The sequence below is a fragment of the Phaseolus vulgaris genome, chromosome 3 (assembly GCF_051622355.1).
Source record: "Phaseolus vulgaris cultivar YP4 chromosome 3, ASM5162235v1, whole genome shotgun sequence".
Lineage (NCBI taxonomy): Eukaryota > Viridiplantae > Streptophyta > Magnoliopsida > Fabales > Fabaceae > Phaseolus > Phaseolus vulgaris.
Genome location: NC_143500.1, coordinates 9687437 through 9703121, shown reverse-complemented (window position 1 = coordinate 9703121; position 15685 = coordinate 9687437). Strand labels below are relative to the sequence as shown.

General features: G+C 42.5%; 2 protein-coding genes across 2 annotated transcripts; one reads left to right on the top strand and one right to left on the bottom strand.

The window, feature by feature from the left end:
* The first annotated feature begins 7292 nt into the window (after positions 1-7292).
* On the top strand, positions 7293-9318 carry LOC150028665 (paired amphipathic helix protein Sin3-like 1). The gene is made up of 5 exons (XM_090300626.1): positions 7293-7349; positions 8223-8370; positions 8533-8698; positions 8848-8946; positions 9056-9318. Exons 1-5 carry the CDS (start codon positions 7313-7315, stop codon positions 9128-9130), a joined length of 525 nt encoding a protein of 174 aa, XP_090156752.1. The 5' UTR covers positions 7293-7312; the 3' UTR covers positions 9131-9318.
* A 3918-nt stretch (positions 9319-13236) lies between these two features.
* Positions 13237-13767, bottom strand: LOC150028664 (uncharacterized). Its single transcript, XM_090300041.1, has one exon. It carries the CDS (start codon positions 13765-13767, stop codon positions 13237-13239), a length of 531 nt encoding a protein of 176 aa, XP_090156167.1.
* Between the last annotated feature and the right edge of the window lie 1918 nt (positions 13768-15685).

Sequence of the window (15685 nt, the reverse complement as noted above, 5' to 3'; positions counted from 1 at the left end):
CGTTGGGCTTGGGCCCCTTGTTGGGCTTGGACCCCTTGATGGGCTTGGGCCCCTTGTTGGGCTTGGGCTTCATGGGCTTGAGCATCATCTACTTGGTTTCCATCAAAGTGTCTCCTTCGGCTAAAGCATATATCTGCGCATGCTTTCCTTCCTCGGTTGCGTCCGCGTATGTGCTGATGCAGGGCGTCTTCATTGTATCTTGAGTCAAGGAACGATGACTACTTGGTCTCCCTCTCGCTGTACAAATATGGAGGACGTCCACCCTGTTATCTTCCACGAACTTTCGCGGAGCTTTGAGCGTCTCTTGGATTACTGTCCTCTGTCTGTCCCCCTTGCCTGAGCTGGCCAGCAGGTCAGCTCTGGCATTCTGCTCCCTTGGGACATGTTCCAGCTCAAGAGCGCTAAATGCTCCCTTCAGCAGCTGGACGTACCTTAAATACTTCGCCATTTATGGGTCCTTGGCTTGAAATTCTCCCGAGACTTGCCCTGTGATCAGCTGTGAATCACTCTTCACCAGGAGGTTCTGCACACCCATCCTTGGCCAGGAGCATCCCCGCGATCAGTGCCTCGTACTCAGCCTGGTTATTGCTCGCTTTAAAAGCGAAACGCAAAGCTTGCTCGATCAACACACCATTGGGTCCTTCCAAGACTATCCCTGCTCCACTTCCTTGTTGATTGGAGGAGCCATCGACCAAGAGCGACCACTGTGATCCTGACTCCACCTCTTGGTCGCCTCCGGGTGAGAGCTCTACAACGAAATCTGCATATACCTGTCCTTTGATAGATCCTCTGGGCTCGTACTGGATGTCAAACTCCGACAGCTCCACCGCCCAGCGAACCATCCTTCCAGCAACATCAGGCTTCTGTAGTACCTTCTGGATGGGGAGGTTTGTTATCACCACCACCGTAAAACTGTGAAAGTAGTGGCGGAGCCTTCTAGCCGAGAATACCACGGCCATTACTGCCTTTTCCAGCGACTGATACCTCGTCTCTGGGCCTTGTAAGGCCTTACTCACGAAATAGATGGGCTTCTGTACTTGGTCCTGCTCTTGGACTAGCACATAACTGATGGCCTGTTTTGTTACCGCAAAGTATAGTCGGAGGGGCACGCCTACCACTGGTTTGCATAGGACGGGTGGTGTCGCCAAGTACTCTTTTAACTTGATGAAAGCTGCTTCATACTCGTCGGTCCACGCAAAGCGACTATTTCTTTTGAGGCACTGGAAATAGGGGTGTCCCTTCTCCCCTCCTTCAGAAACGAACCTTGATAACGCTGCCATTCGCCCTGTCAGTTGTTGCACTTCCTTCACCGATGTTGGGCTTCTCATAGCGATGATGGCTGCACACTTATCATGGTTTGCCTCAATTCCTCTTTCTGTAAGCATGAAGCCCAAAAACTTTCCTGCCTCAACCCCAAAGACACACTTCTCAGGGTTCAACTTGAGGTGATATTTTGAGATGGTGGCGAACAACTCCTCCAGGTCTGTTGTATGTCGCCTTCTATCGCGCGAAGTTACCACCATGTCGTCTACATAGGCTTGCACGTTCCTTCCCAACATGGGCGTCAGGACCTTGTCCATTAACCTCTAATAGGTGGCGCCCGCGTTCTTCAAGCCAAACGACATTACTTTATAGCAGTAGCTACACGTCTCTGTCATGAACGCCGTTTTACCCTCGTCCCTCGGGTGCATCTTGATCTGATTGTAGCCTGAAAAGGCGTCCAAGAAGCTCAACATCTTGCAACTCGAGGCACTATCCACCAGGGCGTCAATGCTAGGTAGTGGATATGAATCCTTGGGGCACGCCTTGTTCAAGTCTGTGAAGTCTACACACATCCTCCACTTCCCATTCGCTTTCTTCACTAGAACGACATTGGCCAGCCACTCGGGGTATTGTATTTCCCGGATGTGTCCAGCACTTAACAACTTCTGTGTCTCTTCCTTCACCACGAGGCGCCTTTCCTCGTTAAATTTTCTCCTCCTTTGCCGCACTGGGCGAACCATGGCGTCCATGCTAAGATGGTGGCATAGAAAGTCAGGGTCGATGCCTGGCATGTCTGAGGCGGACCACGCAAAAGCATCTAAGTGGCGTGAAATCACCTCTGCCACTTCGTCCCGTTCTTCTTGGCTCAACAAACGCCCCAGTTTGAACGTCTTGCCGCCGATCTGTATCTCCACCACATTAGCCGCCAGTTGATCTTTGTTATCCTCTTTTGTGGGTGTCGCCTTACAGTGCTCTCTAGGCGATGCCCCTTCTACCGGCAAAGCGTTGTCACGCCTCTCCTCTATGCGCGCGTCCGCTCTAGGCGTCGCCTCTGCGGGAGCGGCCTCGCCAGGCGTTGATTCCGTAGGCGTCGCCTCATTCAAAGGTTCTACTTCCATCGCTGCGTCTGAACTCGGTGGGCGTTCGAACACCATGAACACACCTCTCTTTGTTTTCAAGCTGTTTTCATAGCATTTTCGCGCTTCTTCTTGATCTGACTTGATGACGATCACCTTGCCACTGAGATCCGGCAGCTTCATCTTCATGTGGCGTGTGGAGGCTACTGCGTTCAGCCTATTCAACGCCGGTCGGCCCAACAGGATGTTGTAAGCTGAGTTGGCATTTACAACTAAGTACCGAATGCTTTCGATACGTGAGGTCGTTCCATCTGTGAATGTCGTTCTCAATTCCAAGTAGCCACGTACTTCCACCTGGTTGTCAGCAAACCCATATAAGCACCCGGTGTAGGGTCTCAAAAGGTCGGGAGACAACCGTAGCTTGTTGAATGTCGACCAGAACATAACATCTGCAGAACTTCCCTGGTCGACTAGAACCCTGTGCACCTTTCTCCCGGTCGTGACAACCGAAATGACCACGAGGTCATTGTCGTGTGGCACAACATCTCGTAGGTCCATCTTCGTGAACACGAGGTCGGACTCCCACGGGTCACCTGAGATTCTTTCTTCAATTGAATTTACTCCCCTCGCATATTTCCTCCATTGGGAAGCAATGGGTCCTCCTCCAGAAAAACCACCAGCAATGGTGTGGACTTCGCCAAGGACGGGCATCTCATGCGCTTGTTCTTCCACTGGTGCTGGTAGGGTCGCGGTCGTGGTGGGCTCAGAGATATAATCCTTCAAGAACCCGCTTCTTACCAACTCGTCTAGCTGGTATCCCAGCGACAGGCAGTTCTTGATGTGGTGACCGAAAGCTTCGTGGAACTCACACCAAGAGTCCTTGCGAGGCCCTAACACCTTGTCAGTCTTCGTCGGTCGCCTCAACCTTTCAGCTATATTGGGCACGGCGATTAGGTCCTTCAACTCCACCACAAAGTCGTACCTTGCTGGTCTGGCCCTTTCCCTGGCCGGACGATTTTCTCCTGCTTGACCCCTGGGCTGGGGTTTTCTTGCCTCATAGGGGCGTTTCCCCTCTTGCTTCTTCCTTCCCGTCGTGGTCTCGTTGACCCTGACGGGTTGAGCTCGCGTCTGTGCCCTCGGGCGTGAGAGTGCGACGCTCGTGCGCTTCTCACACACCTCTCCCTCAGAGGCAATATGCTCCACCGCGCGACGCCTTATTTCAGCGAAGGTCCTGGGGCGATTGCGAATGATGGATTCGCAAAAGGGGCCGGGACACACGCCTTTCCAGAACGCGTACACGATCATGGGCTCTTCCGTAGTACCAACCTTTACTACTTGGGCCCCGAAACGGTTGATGTGCTCCTTCAAAGTCTCACCCTGGTACTGCTTTGCGTCGAACAGATCATACGAAACAGGCGGTGGGGCCCTGTTCGCTAGGTATTGCTCCTTAAATAGCCGCGACAGCTGCGGGAAGAAGGTGATATGGCCGTCTGGAAGGCTGATGAACCAATCCATGGCCATTCCCGTCATGGTGCTCATAAAGAGCTTGCACCTCATGGCATCGGAGCCGCCTACTAGCACCATCTGCATGTGGAACGCGGTGATATGTGCTTCGGGATCCTCCATCCCGGTGAAGATCACCTTGAGCCCTGCGAACGTGTTGGGGATCACTACTTCTAGAATCTCCTACGAGAATGGTGTGGAAAATTCCCTTGGTGGGGTGAGACGTTCGGTCTCATCTAGGTCACGTTGCCCTTGGTTATTGCCCAAACCACAGCGCAACTCTTCATTGATACGATGGAGCTCTTCGTTTCTCACGTGGGAAGCCGCGAGATCCGCCTGCATACGTTCTTGCTCCGCCCTTGATTCTGCCATTTCCTCCTGCAGTCCTTGCATCATGTCCATGACCTGCTGCATGGACATTTCCTCACTTGCTGTGCGCGTGGAACCTTGTCTTGTGGCCCTCATTCTTCAACGTTTTCTTCTGGATTTCTCCTGTCGTTATGGTAGCTCTGATAAACTCTCTCAAACCGTCGAATTGAAACCTGTGATGAGACTGATGTTTTAAATCGGCTCCATGGTGGGTGCCAAATGTTCCTGCCGGTTGACCTTGGTGTGTCTTTGTGCGGGACCTTGCCCGTCAGCTAGGGACACCTTTCTTCTCGTAATCTGTGAGCACCTGCAAAGAAATGGACAAATGGGCGCCCTAGAGGCCGTTTGCACTCCGACGCTCAAGTCAGCTAACAAGGAACACCAAAACTCTACACCTCCGTATCGGAGCACCGTGGATGGCACTCTGAAGGTGGTAAAATGAACTGTGTATTGTGTGCTGTTTCTGGTTCTGGCAAACGATCCTTCTCTAGTCCCTTGTGCGTAGCATAAGAGCTCGAGCAAGCAACTAGAGTGTGTCTTCGGGAAAATTCGCCAGAAGTTCCCTCCCTGCTTCGAACGCTCAAAAACCCTTTTAACGCCACCCTGCATTAAACACATCTTAAAGCGCATTTAAGGCGCTTTAAGGCGCATTTAACACGTTTCCTTAAAAACTTTAATGGGGGCATTTAAAGCGTTAACTGAAAAACATACCTGACGAGGAAACATTTAACGTTTCCTCATTTACTTTCTCTGCTAACTTCTCGTTGACTTACGATCTTTCTCTGACTTGATTACTATCACGCGTGGAGGGACCTCGTGGCGGAGCATCCCAATCTTAGGGACATTCCGTCGCGCGAGTTCCCTTCTTCTCGAAGTGCTGCTGGCGCAGGGGGTGACATTCTGGGTGCCAACTCATGCTCCCAAGGTTTCAGTCACTTACCCTGGGAGTGTATCTACCTTCCTCTCGCACCACGCCCCTGGTTCATCCCTGGGCATGACCCTCTCTTGGGTCGTATCTATCCCAGGGAGCACCCTGAGGTGGCGTAGGCTTCATGAGTCGGGTTGCTCCCTACTGGCGCTAGTACCATGGCCTTGAAGCCACCTTTCTCTTCACTTTATTACCGTTTCTGAGCTAGGCGGGCCCGAAGCCCCGTGGCGTCACTCCCTCCATGGTCTTTCCTACCCATGGGTATCGGGGAGTAACACTGTTGGTGGCTTGCTTGGCGACGCCTTATCTTGGCGACACCTTGTTTAGGCAACGCCTTGTCTTGGCGACGCCTTATGTAGTCACTCTGTTGACTTCCTTTCTTTGGGGCCCTTCGTGTGGTCCCACCATATGTTGACCTTGGCCCCGATGTTGACTTTGACTTTGGTCAACGTCCGGGGATGGGACGGTTCAATGGAGAATCTTTTCATTGGTATAATAGACTACCATCTAGTCTGTTCTTACAATTTTTTATGAATAAATATAGTTTACTTATGTATCGTTTTTGTTAACATATGAGTTTTGGTTTAATCCCCCCATATTTTTGTATTTTATATATTTTTTCTTTTTTTTAATAATTTTTTTTTTCATGTGATGGTAAATGATTGTTGTTACTTGAGATGTCAACATAGCTAAGATGTCAAGTTGCATAGTGATACCTAGCATGAAAACTTTTATTTAAAAAAAAAGAGTAAAATTTTAAAAATAATTAGTAATTTATGTTACATTTAACGAGTTATATATACTTTCCACGGAAACTATATTTTTTTTCTTATCAATATTCATGAACACATTAAATATTTTAAAAGCAAAGCAACTTAAACTTTTTTTTTAATTCTCTATAAATTACTCATGTAAATTCAAATACTTTAATTTTTTCAATACAAGTTAATATCTTAATTATTGTTAATTTCTTACGTATAATATATTTTTTAATTCTACCAATGTGTTGAAATAATGAATCTCAAACTTACATTCTGTTGGCGTGATTGTTTGATGTATTAATTATATAGAAATTTTCAAATTATAAATTTACCATAAAATGTACTTTAGACTATGAAACTAGTGATTCCATACTTGTAAGAATTAAAACCAGAGAAAAATTACTTAATTATAACTACCAAAACCAAAATTTGCTCATTTTATAAAAATAAAAATTTAAAACTTGTGAAATAAAATAATTTTTTTTATACATTGTGTAATCAAAATATTCTCACACTACAATAAAATCATTAAATAGAAACCAATTTTAGAGACAAAAAATAATTAGTTGTTACATTGACTAAATTATATACTATTTTAGAGATTAAAAAAATTATTGCTATCTAAATTAATTTATATTATTGATAAATAATTTTTAAATTGGTATCTAATTAGCTATCAAAATTTTAACTACCAATATTTTAGAATATAAAATAATTGGTAGCTAAAACTTTAGTAGCTAATTAGATACAAATTTAAAAATTATTTATTAATAATAGAAACTAATTTATATACCAATAATTTGTCTAGTCTCTGAAATAGTATCTAATTTAGTCAATATACAACTAATTATTTTTTGTGTCTAAAATTTGATTTTTATTTAATGATTTTCTAGTAGTAGTGTAATTTTATTAGTACTAAATACCTATTAAGTCTATATAAGTTCATAAAATTTATTTAAAACTTTTACTACAATAATTCTTTTGAGACTGTGGATTTTTCTTATAAGAATTAAAATATAAGGAATTTCCATGTATATTTTTCGAAGTCCTATGAAATATGAAAAATTCTATTAGTGTTTGAAAACCATATAATACTTTTTTAAAATTATTATTAATAAGTTATCATTAATGGGTAGCACTATTTTTCGAAAAGAAAACTGTTTTTTCTTGACTATATTTATTAATGCATTAATATTTTAAATGTAAAGTATTAATTAATATTTTAAAGTTAGTATTTATTAGCATTAAATTAAATATTCATGTATGCATTAAATACTTTAATCTTTTTAATGAAATATTTAATATATTAATTAATGTTTTAGTTTGTGTACCTCTAATATATATTTTTATCAGATTGATTTGTAGAATTAATTTATACTTGTCTGAGTTAACTGGATTCAAATTCCTTCCGGATGTACTTGTTTTCCTTATTCCAGGCTGTGATGAAAGGTATGCTCTCTTTACTTGAATCTTAATTTAAATTTTTTTATGGGAAAGGGGTGAATGTTAACAAAAATAGGGTGAACTTAGGAGTAAGTGGAAAAGAAAGATGTTGAACTTGGATTTTTTTATGAGGATAGTACTTTTCACATGTAGATCCTTATCTTTTCATAGATTCAAGTTTAGTGTATTTTGTTTTGGTTATATTAGTAGTCAAATTATCGACTATTCATTCTATAATCCACTTTTATTTTATTTTATTGTTTTGGTTATTCAAGTTTCTTTTAGAGTATTTTTTTTAGGTTATCTTTGAAGGAATTGGTACTGATCCAAAAAGTTTTTTTAGCAAAGATTTTTGTAGGGTGGTTGAAGTCCAAATATGATCTATGCTGTAATTGTATTGTTTAAATCTTTGATGAGCAGGTTTAACTTTGTTAGACATTTTAACAAGAACTTTTTCTTTCTGGTATGGGTACTGGTGTAATTTGAATTTGGATTTTCTTACTCTGGTTAGCAACATGGTGGTATTTGTATAAGGATAGTGACATCCCTAAGGTGTCTCCTTTTTAATTCATTTATATTCTTTTCCAAAAAAAAAAAACAAGGTTATTCAAGTTGGTATTCCAAGAATTATATACAACATATTATTTTAATTAATTGTTTAAAAATTAGCTGCTAATTATGTAATTAATTGTATATAAAAATATTGTAGGGATCAAATTATAAGAATATAGCTTTGTTTATTATCATAATACTTCTCTTCAAGTGGTAGTAAGAAAAATTTGAACTGTCTAACATCTAAAAGAAGAAATTGAAATCATATATAAGTTTGTGATGATGATTATTTGAATTGGTTTGTTCTTGGTTTTGATGCTGAGGCAGTGTTCGGATATCAAACAATGAGTAGAGGTGAAAATAACATGAAAAAATTGGAAGCCGTGTTATATTTAGAAGAAGTGCGGATGAGATTTGAAGACAAGGAAAAGTTCGTGGAGTTTTTGGAGATCATAAACGATTATAGAGTTCATAGGTTGGATCAAGTTGAAGAACATTTTTTCCTTCAATTCTTCACATAATAATATATCACCATTTCTCCACCTCTTCCGTTTTCTGTTGTCGTGTTTTATTAGGAGAGAGAGAGTTTTGATTTTCTTAGAACATATTGATTTATTATATCTTGTTCATTTTGTAGAATGAGTGTTGGGAGTGTGGTAGAAAAAGTGGAGGAATTTCTTAAAGGCCACCATGATCTCATTTATGGATTTAACAACTTTCTGCCAAAGGGATATGAAATCCTTCTTCTACCTAAGGGTCCAGTCCAGTTGGAAGATGCTATCAGATATGTGCAGAAGGTTAAGGTAAAAAATTTGTTAACTTTCACTCTATATTTATTATATACACATACATGCTATTAACCTATGCTTTTAATATAAGATATTCTTTGTGTGCTAATCTAAATTGAACAAGTTCAATATTTTGGTAGTTTGATTGGTTTGTTTTCATGCAGGATCGATTTGAAGACACAAATGATACCTACAAGGCATTTGTAAAGATATTAACTGATAGGAACAAATATGGCATGTCAGTTGGTGAAGTATACCATGAGGCAAGTGTTGTCTATGTATTTGTTTTGACAAATTGATTTTTTTTTTCTTCTTCATTTCTTTTTCTTTCTCATTCCCTTAATCATATATATATATGTTGGACTTCCCTAGGTTGAAAAACTTTTTGAGGGTCACCATGATCTTGTTCGTGATTTCGCTATGTTTTTGCCATCTGAGGATGCTTAAGGAGAGAAGATGTACTTCATTATGGGGAGGAAAGAGGTTGTTGCATTGGTCAACAGATCAAAGACTTAACCAACTCTTAAATTGGGAAAATTGTCTTTTTGAATAAGCTTGCCAACATATGAAAACTCAGTAGAAACTATGTTTGTTGCATGCATTGAATTATCTAAGATATTTCCCTTTATATAGACTATATTTGGTATCCAAGTAGTTCTAAAATTTAAGAAGAAAAATTTCGTAGAAGGGTTGAATCTGAATAGTGTGTTGGTCATATTTTTAATGAGTAAAAGAATGAATAAATAGAATAGAACAATTTGAGGATATTTCAATTCTATTACAATCAGGTTATGATTTTTACATAATCCAAAAAATTAACCATAAAATGCGGTACGTAACATTCAAACTACCATCAATCAAGATATGTTTATTACTGCCTAGATAAGTATTGATGTCTCTACTATACTTAGTACCAAAAGTAAAAAAATCCTTAGTATTTATGTACTTGATTTAATGCTGGTGCATTGTTTTATTATGAAATTTTATCTTTTTAATTTAATTACTTATTGCCAATTAAAAAACAAAAATAAAAAACCATGTCTAAGTATACTCTACACTTAGTAGTAGTTGTACCTGATACCTACACACTAGTTTATTTCACCATGACAAATACTTAAGTATGATTCATGAACAACTCAAACAAATGATTGTTTATCTCCTCCAGCTGTAATTACCTTGACGTCATCACCAATGAGTTTCTCCATCATTGTTGAATAAAAAAAAGTAATGTGTCAAATTGAGTATTATAGAAGACTCATACCATTAATTTTGTTTGATTTTGTTTGAGTCTAAAGTTTTATCTACTAAGAGTAACTTAGTAACAAACTTATACTTTCACTTATCTATTATATAAGACTTACAATTTTAAATTTTATTTTAGGAAAGTACCAACAAACCTAGGATACTGTAGGTTAGTTTTATCCTATTTATTACACACTAATTTAATGTCAAATTATTGATGCTTTTATTATTATTGTATGATTTATTAATTTCGTTAATATATTTTCTTTTATCATTTCTTGAATTCTTTCTAATTTTTTCCCTTTTTATTTTGTTGACTTTTTTTTATACTTTTTGAACAAAATTTTACTACTTTTTTTTCTTCATTATTTTTGTCCCTTACTTTTCTTTTTCTTTCTTTTTTGTCAAAAAGAAAGGATTTCTTTTTCATAAACACTAAAAGATGTAAAACAAGGATGATCTCAATTTGATGAAACTTTAAATCTACATCCCTTAAATTTCATTTTGTTCAATGTTTTGGCACAAGAACATTGTTCCAAATTAATTGTCATACAATATCAATGCCTTAAATTTTGATATTTTTATACATTTATTGTAGACGGATAAAGTAGAACAAAACAATATATGAAAAGTATTGAAATTAATATGAAAGATTATGCATTTAAATTTTTTGTAATACTTGTTATGAAATTAACAAAAAAAATATAAAATCGGACAGAAGGAGTATTGAGGATCGAACTTTGAAATCAGTCTCTTTCTATTTTCTCTTTTTCAAATTGAACTATAGTATCTTATTCTAATATAAAGATTTGAGATGCTGGTTGAACAAATGAATTTGTATAAATAATATAAACCCAATAGTACAAAATATTTAGTTTTTTAAAAGAAAATTAAGCGTAACAAAATATATATATATATATATATTAATTAAGAAAAGGAAATTAGACTATTTTTTTATTCTCTTCTAGATACGATTCTAGAATATGTACATGCATCTACTCATGCACAATATAATCATAGTAGATTATAATACAAACAATATATAGAAGGTAAATTATTAAAATAAACTAACAACTCCATTTAAAGTTCGTCATAATTATAAATTTACAAGTCAAATGAATCCATCATCAATTAATATATATATATATATATTCCTGCTAGGAAGATGGGACCTAGAGAACTGTTGAAGTCTTCTTCTCCTTCCTTCGGTCGGTCAGGTGACTGGGTAGTGAACTGAGGTTCTCTTCGTCCTCCTGCTTCTCCTTCGGCCCTCGGCCTCGGCTGAACACCGGATGGTGGGGGTACCTGCGAAGGCACTCCGACGCTCAAGTCAGTAAAGCGGGTGGTCAGCTCTCAGAGTGATAAATGACATACCTTACTCCTTGGGATGCGTACTATTTATATTATTCTAGTGGGCCTACCTTGTTGGGCCCATTTATCGAGGTGGACACCTCTTAGGTTTGCATTACCTAATTCTTAATGATAGATTAACTTCACTGATCTTGGTTTGAGCGTTAACTATAATAGGGGTCGGCCATCGGCCAAATCATCATGGCATGGGTCGGCCATCGGCCATGTTCCAGTGGTCTCGGTCGTCTCGGCCAAGTCTTCTAAGGTCTCGGCCTCTCGGTCGTCTTGGCCTCTCGGCCAAGTCTTCTAACGTCTCGGCCCCTCTGGCAAGTCTTCTAAAGTCTCGGCCCCTCGGCCGTCTCGGCCAAGCCTTCCAAGGTCTCGGCCAAGCCTTCTAAGGTCTCGGCCCCTCGGCCTCTCGGCCAAGTCTTCTAAGGTCTCAGCCTCTCGGCCAAGTCTTCTCAGGTCTCGGCCTCTTGGCCATACCGGTACACTTGCCCCCCAGGCTCAAGGGCAGATGTGTTACATATGTCCGATGAGTCTTTAATGATGGGTGTCGGTCGGTTTCCCTTGATCGTGCGGCTATTCCATTTCTCGAGGTGTGACGTGACCCTAGGTGTGATCAAATAAGTTGGATTTGGGCGGTCGGCCTTTTAATTGTGATTTTAATCGAACAAGAACGGGCGATCGGCCATTTAATTGTGATCTTTAATCGAACAACTAAGGATAGGTGGCCAGCTATTACTTGCGATGTTAATCGAGCAAGTGTAGTGGGCGGCCGACCATTACTTGCGATGATAGTCGAGCAAGCGGGAAGTCGGTCGGCCAATACTTGTGATGCTAATCGAGCAAGAGGGCGTTCGGCAGGCCGGCACTTGCGATGTTAATCGAGCAAGCGGGCGTTCGGCAGGTCGGCACTTGCGATGTTAATCGAACAAGCAGGCAGTCGGGCGGCCGAGAAGTCGGCCAAGCATTGAGACTTGATGGCGCTCCTCGGCTCATAGCGTATGTCGAACTCGGAGAGTTCGACCGACCATCCTATCATCCTCCCTGCAAGGTCCGGTTTAGATAAAATTTTAAAAATAGGGTAGTCGGTTCTTACAGTTATGGAGTGATTTTGGAAATAGGGGCGCATCCGCCTTGCCGTGAGGACGAGTGCGAGAGCCTCCTTCTCAATCATCTGATATCGGGTCTCGGCCGAGTGGAGGGTTCGGCTAACATAGTATACGGGTCGCTCCTCGCCCTCGGCTTCCTGCACTAGGGCAGCGCTGACTGCTTCTTCCGGGGCTGCTAGATATACCAGGATTGGGTTGTCGGGCCTCGGCTTCTAGATGACGGCCGGGGATGTGAGGAACTCCTTGAATTGTTTGAAGATTTCCCCACATTGGTCGTCCCAGACGAATTTTTTGCCCTTTCGGAGTAACTGGACCATCGGCCTCGTCCTCCTGGCGGTAGTCTACGCCCTTTGAGTCTTCGTCCGTGAAGGTGATGGGTGGCATCCTCGGCCGGAATGCCACTGCGTTGACCTGGTGTACCGCCCAGAGGTGTTTCTTCCGAGCGTTGTTTGTGCTTCCTCCCCCGGCGAAGCCGCCGGCTATAGTGTTGATAACTTCTCGGTTACCTCTTCTATCGGCCTCCCTGGGGGGATCGTCTCTTTGAGGGGGGTCGGCCCTCGCAAGTTGTCGCTCGCGTCTGTTATCTCGGTCATTTCGTCCGCCTGGGTGGATCCGCCCGGCCGGGATGGTCTCGGCCATTCCTGACGAAACGACGGAGATGCCCAGCCTGGATAAGTTCCTCGATCTTATCCTTAAGGGCCTGACACTCGTCGGTTGAGTGTCTGGTGTTTTGGTGGTACCGACATTGCTTCCTCTGGTCGGCGTTATTTGGGCTGGCCACCTTCCTTGGGGGAGGGATTAGCTCAGCGTTGAGGGCTTCGTCCAAAATCCTCCCCCGCTTGGTCGTCAGGGGTGTATAACTTGAGAACCAGATCGGTCGTTCCTTTGACCCGGCCGCCCCTGACGATTCTTCTCTTCCTTGTTTTTCTCTCCACCGGCCTCGGCACGGGCCTGGTTACGGAATTCTCTTAGCTCTTCCAGCTGCATGTACTTAGCAGCTCTCTTTCTCAGCTCGTCCAGGCTGTCGGCCGGCTGCATGCAGAGGTTGTCGGCAAAGGGCCCCGGACGCAGGGCCGTCAGCATGTGGTGCATGGCGACGTCCGGACTCAGATTCTGGATGCTCATCACCACTTTACTGAACCTATCCACGAAGGTTCTCAGCGACTCTCCCTTCTCCTGGCGAATGCCTACCAGAGCGATGAAGGTTAGATGGTGCGGTCGGCTGGTCGCGAACTGCGTTTCAAACTTTGCGACGAGCGTGGCAAAGCTGTCGATGGAGTTGGGTGAGAGCTTGGTGAACCAACTAAGGGCTGCACCCTTCAAGGATGTGGGGAACACTCGGCACAAGACGACGTCGTCCGAGGTGTAGAGACTCATGGGTTGTGTAGGCGTCCATATGCTCGTCCGGGTCGGTCGACCCGTCGTATCGGTCTCGGTTGAAACACTTCCACTTCTCAGGAAGTGGGACTTCGATGATGTTGTTTGTAAAGGGATGTCGGCGGTTCGGGTCGGTCGTCGGGGTCGTCCGGGTGGACCTGATTAGGCACGACTCGTCGCCCATCTCAGTCTCGCGGGGAGGGGGTCGGCCTCTCGTCCCCTCGGCCACATCCGGGTTGGAGGGAGAGGTGTAGGACTTGCCGACCACGTTCGTCGGTATGACAGAGGGTCCTCCCTCCCCCAGCTTCTTTCTCATATCTTCGTTCTCCCTGCGGAGAACTTGCAGCTCTTGCTCATTTTTCTGAGCGGCCTCCTCGGCCTTTCTTCGCATCTCGGCCATCTCCCTCTGGAGAGACAGCAGCAGCATTGTTTGGTCGGCTTCAGTCATTCTTTCCATGCTTCTTGTTGAAACCATCTACTTTTTTCCTTCAGCTAGTTTCCCTCGGCCCCACGGTGGGCGCCAATTGTTCCTGCTAGGGAGATGGGACCTAGAGAACTGTTGAAGTCTTCTTCTCCTTCCTTCGGTCGGTCAGGTGACTGGGTAGTGAACTGAGGTTCTCTTCGTCCTCCTGCTTCTCCTTCGGCCCTCGGCCTCGGCTGAACACCGGATGGTGGGGGTACCTGCGAAGGCACTCCGACGCTCAAGTCAGTAAAGCGGGTGGTCAGCTCTCAGAGTGATAAATGACATACCTTACTCCTTGGGATGCGTACTATTTATATTATTCTAGTGGGCCTACCTTGTTGGGCCCATTTATCGAGGTGGACACCTCTTAGGTTTGCATTACCTAATTCTTAATGATAGATTAACTTCACTGATCTTGGTTTGAGCGTTAACTGTAATAGGGGTCTTTCATTGGCCAAATCATCATGGCATGGGTCGGCCATCGGCCATGTTCCAGTGGTCTCGGTCGTCTCGGCCAAGTCTTCTAAGGTCTCGGCCTCTCGGTCGTCTCGGCCTCTCGGCCAAATCTTCTAACGTCTCGGCCCCTCGGGCAAGTCTTCTAAGGTCTCGGCCCCTCGGCCGTCTCGGCCAAGTCTTCCAAGGTCTAAGCCTCTCGGCCAAGCCTTCTAAGGTCTCGGCCCCTCGGCCTCTCGGCCAAGTCTTCTAAGGTCTCAGCCTCTCGGCCAAGTCTTCTCAGGTCTCGGCCTCTCAGCCATACCGGTACAATATATATATATATATATATATATATATATATATATATATAAACATGAATCTATACATTGATATCCATAAAAAATATCTAATTACGTCTTTTAGAAGATTAAACATTTATTATTAACATGTTTTAGTACTTAGGTATAAATATCTCGACTACATGGATCAAAATATATTTAAAATAAATTGATACCTAAAACTCATAATAGGTATTCTCACCACTTGATGTTGTAGTTCATGTGACTTAGATCATAGATGATATCAGAGATCTCAATTAAAACACAATTCTTTACTTAATACATGTGAAAAATAGTAACAAACATGAGTGTTGAATTATCTTTTAAAACTTTTGACAGTTTCTTGCAAATATCGTCTAAATGAGCACAGTCGGACAATAATTTTTCTTAGTTAAACTAACTGACAAATATTTTCAAAAAGTGAGTTTGAAAATCTTTCCTTCTTTGAGCTAATGGAACAGATATACCATGCAATATATCGAGATAGGAAAAGAAATTACTCAGGATGTTTTTGTACTAGTTTGTCTGATAGCGCATACTATTACAGTTCTCAGACAATTGTTTGAGCTCCATTAGCAGACTACCACTGGAAATTATAAGAGTATTCTTACAACTCATAGTCACTCTTAACTAGCCCGTAAAAGTACTATTTGGCAATAAGCCATTATTCGCTAGCACGAGT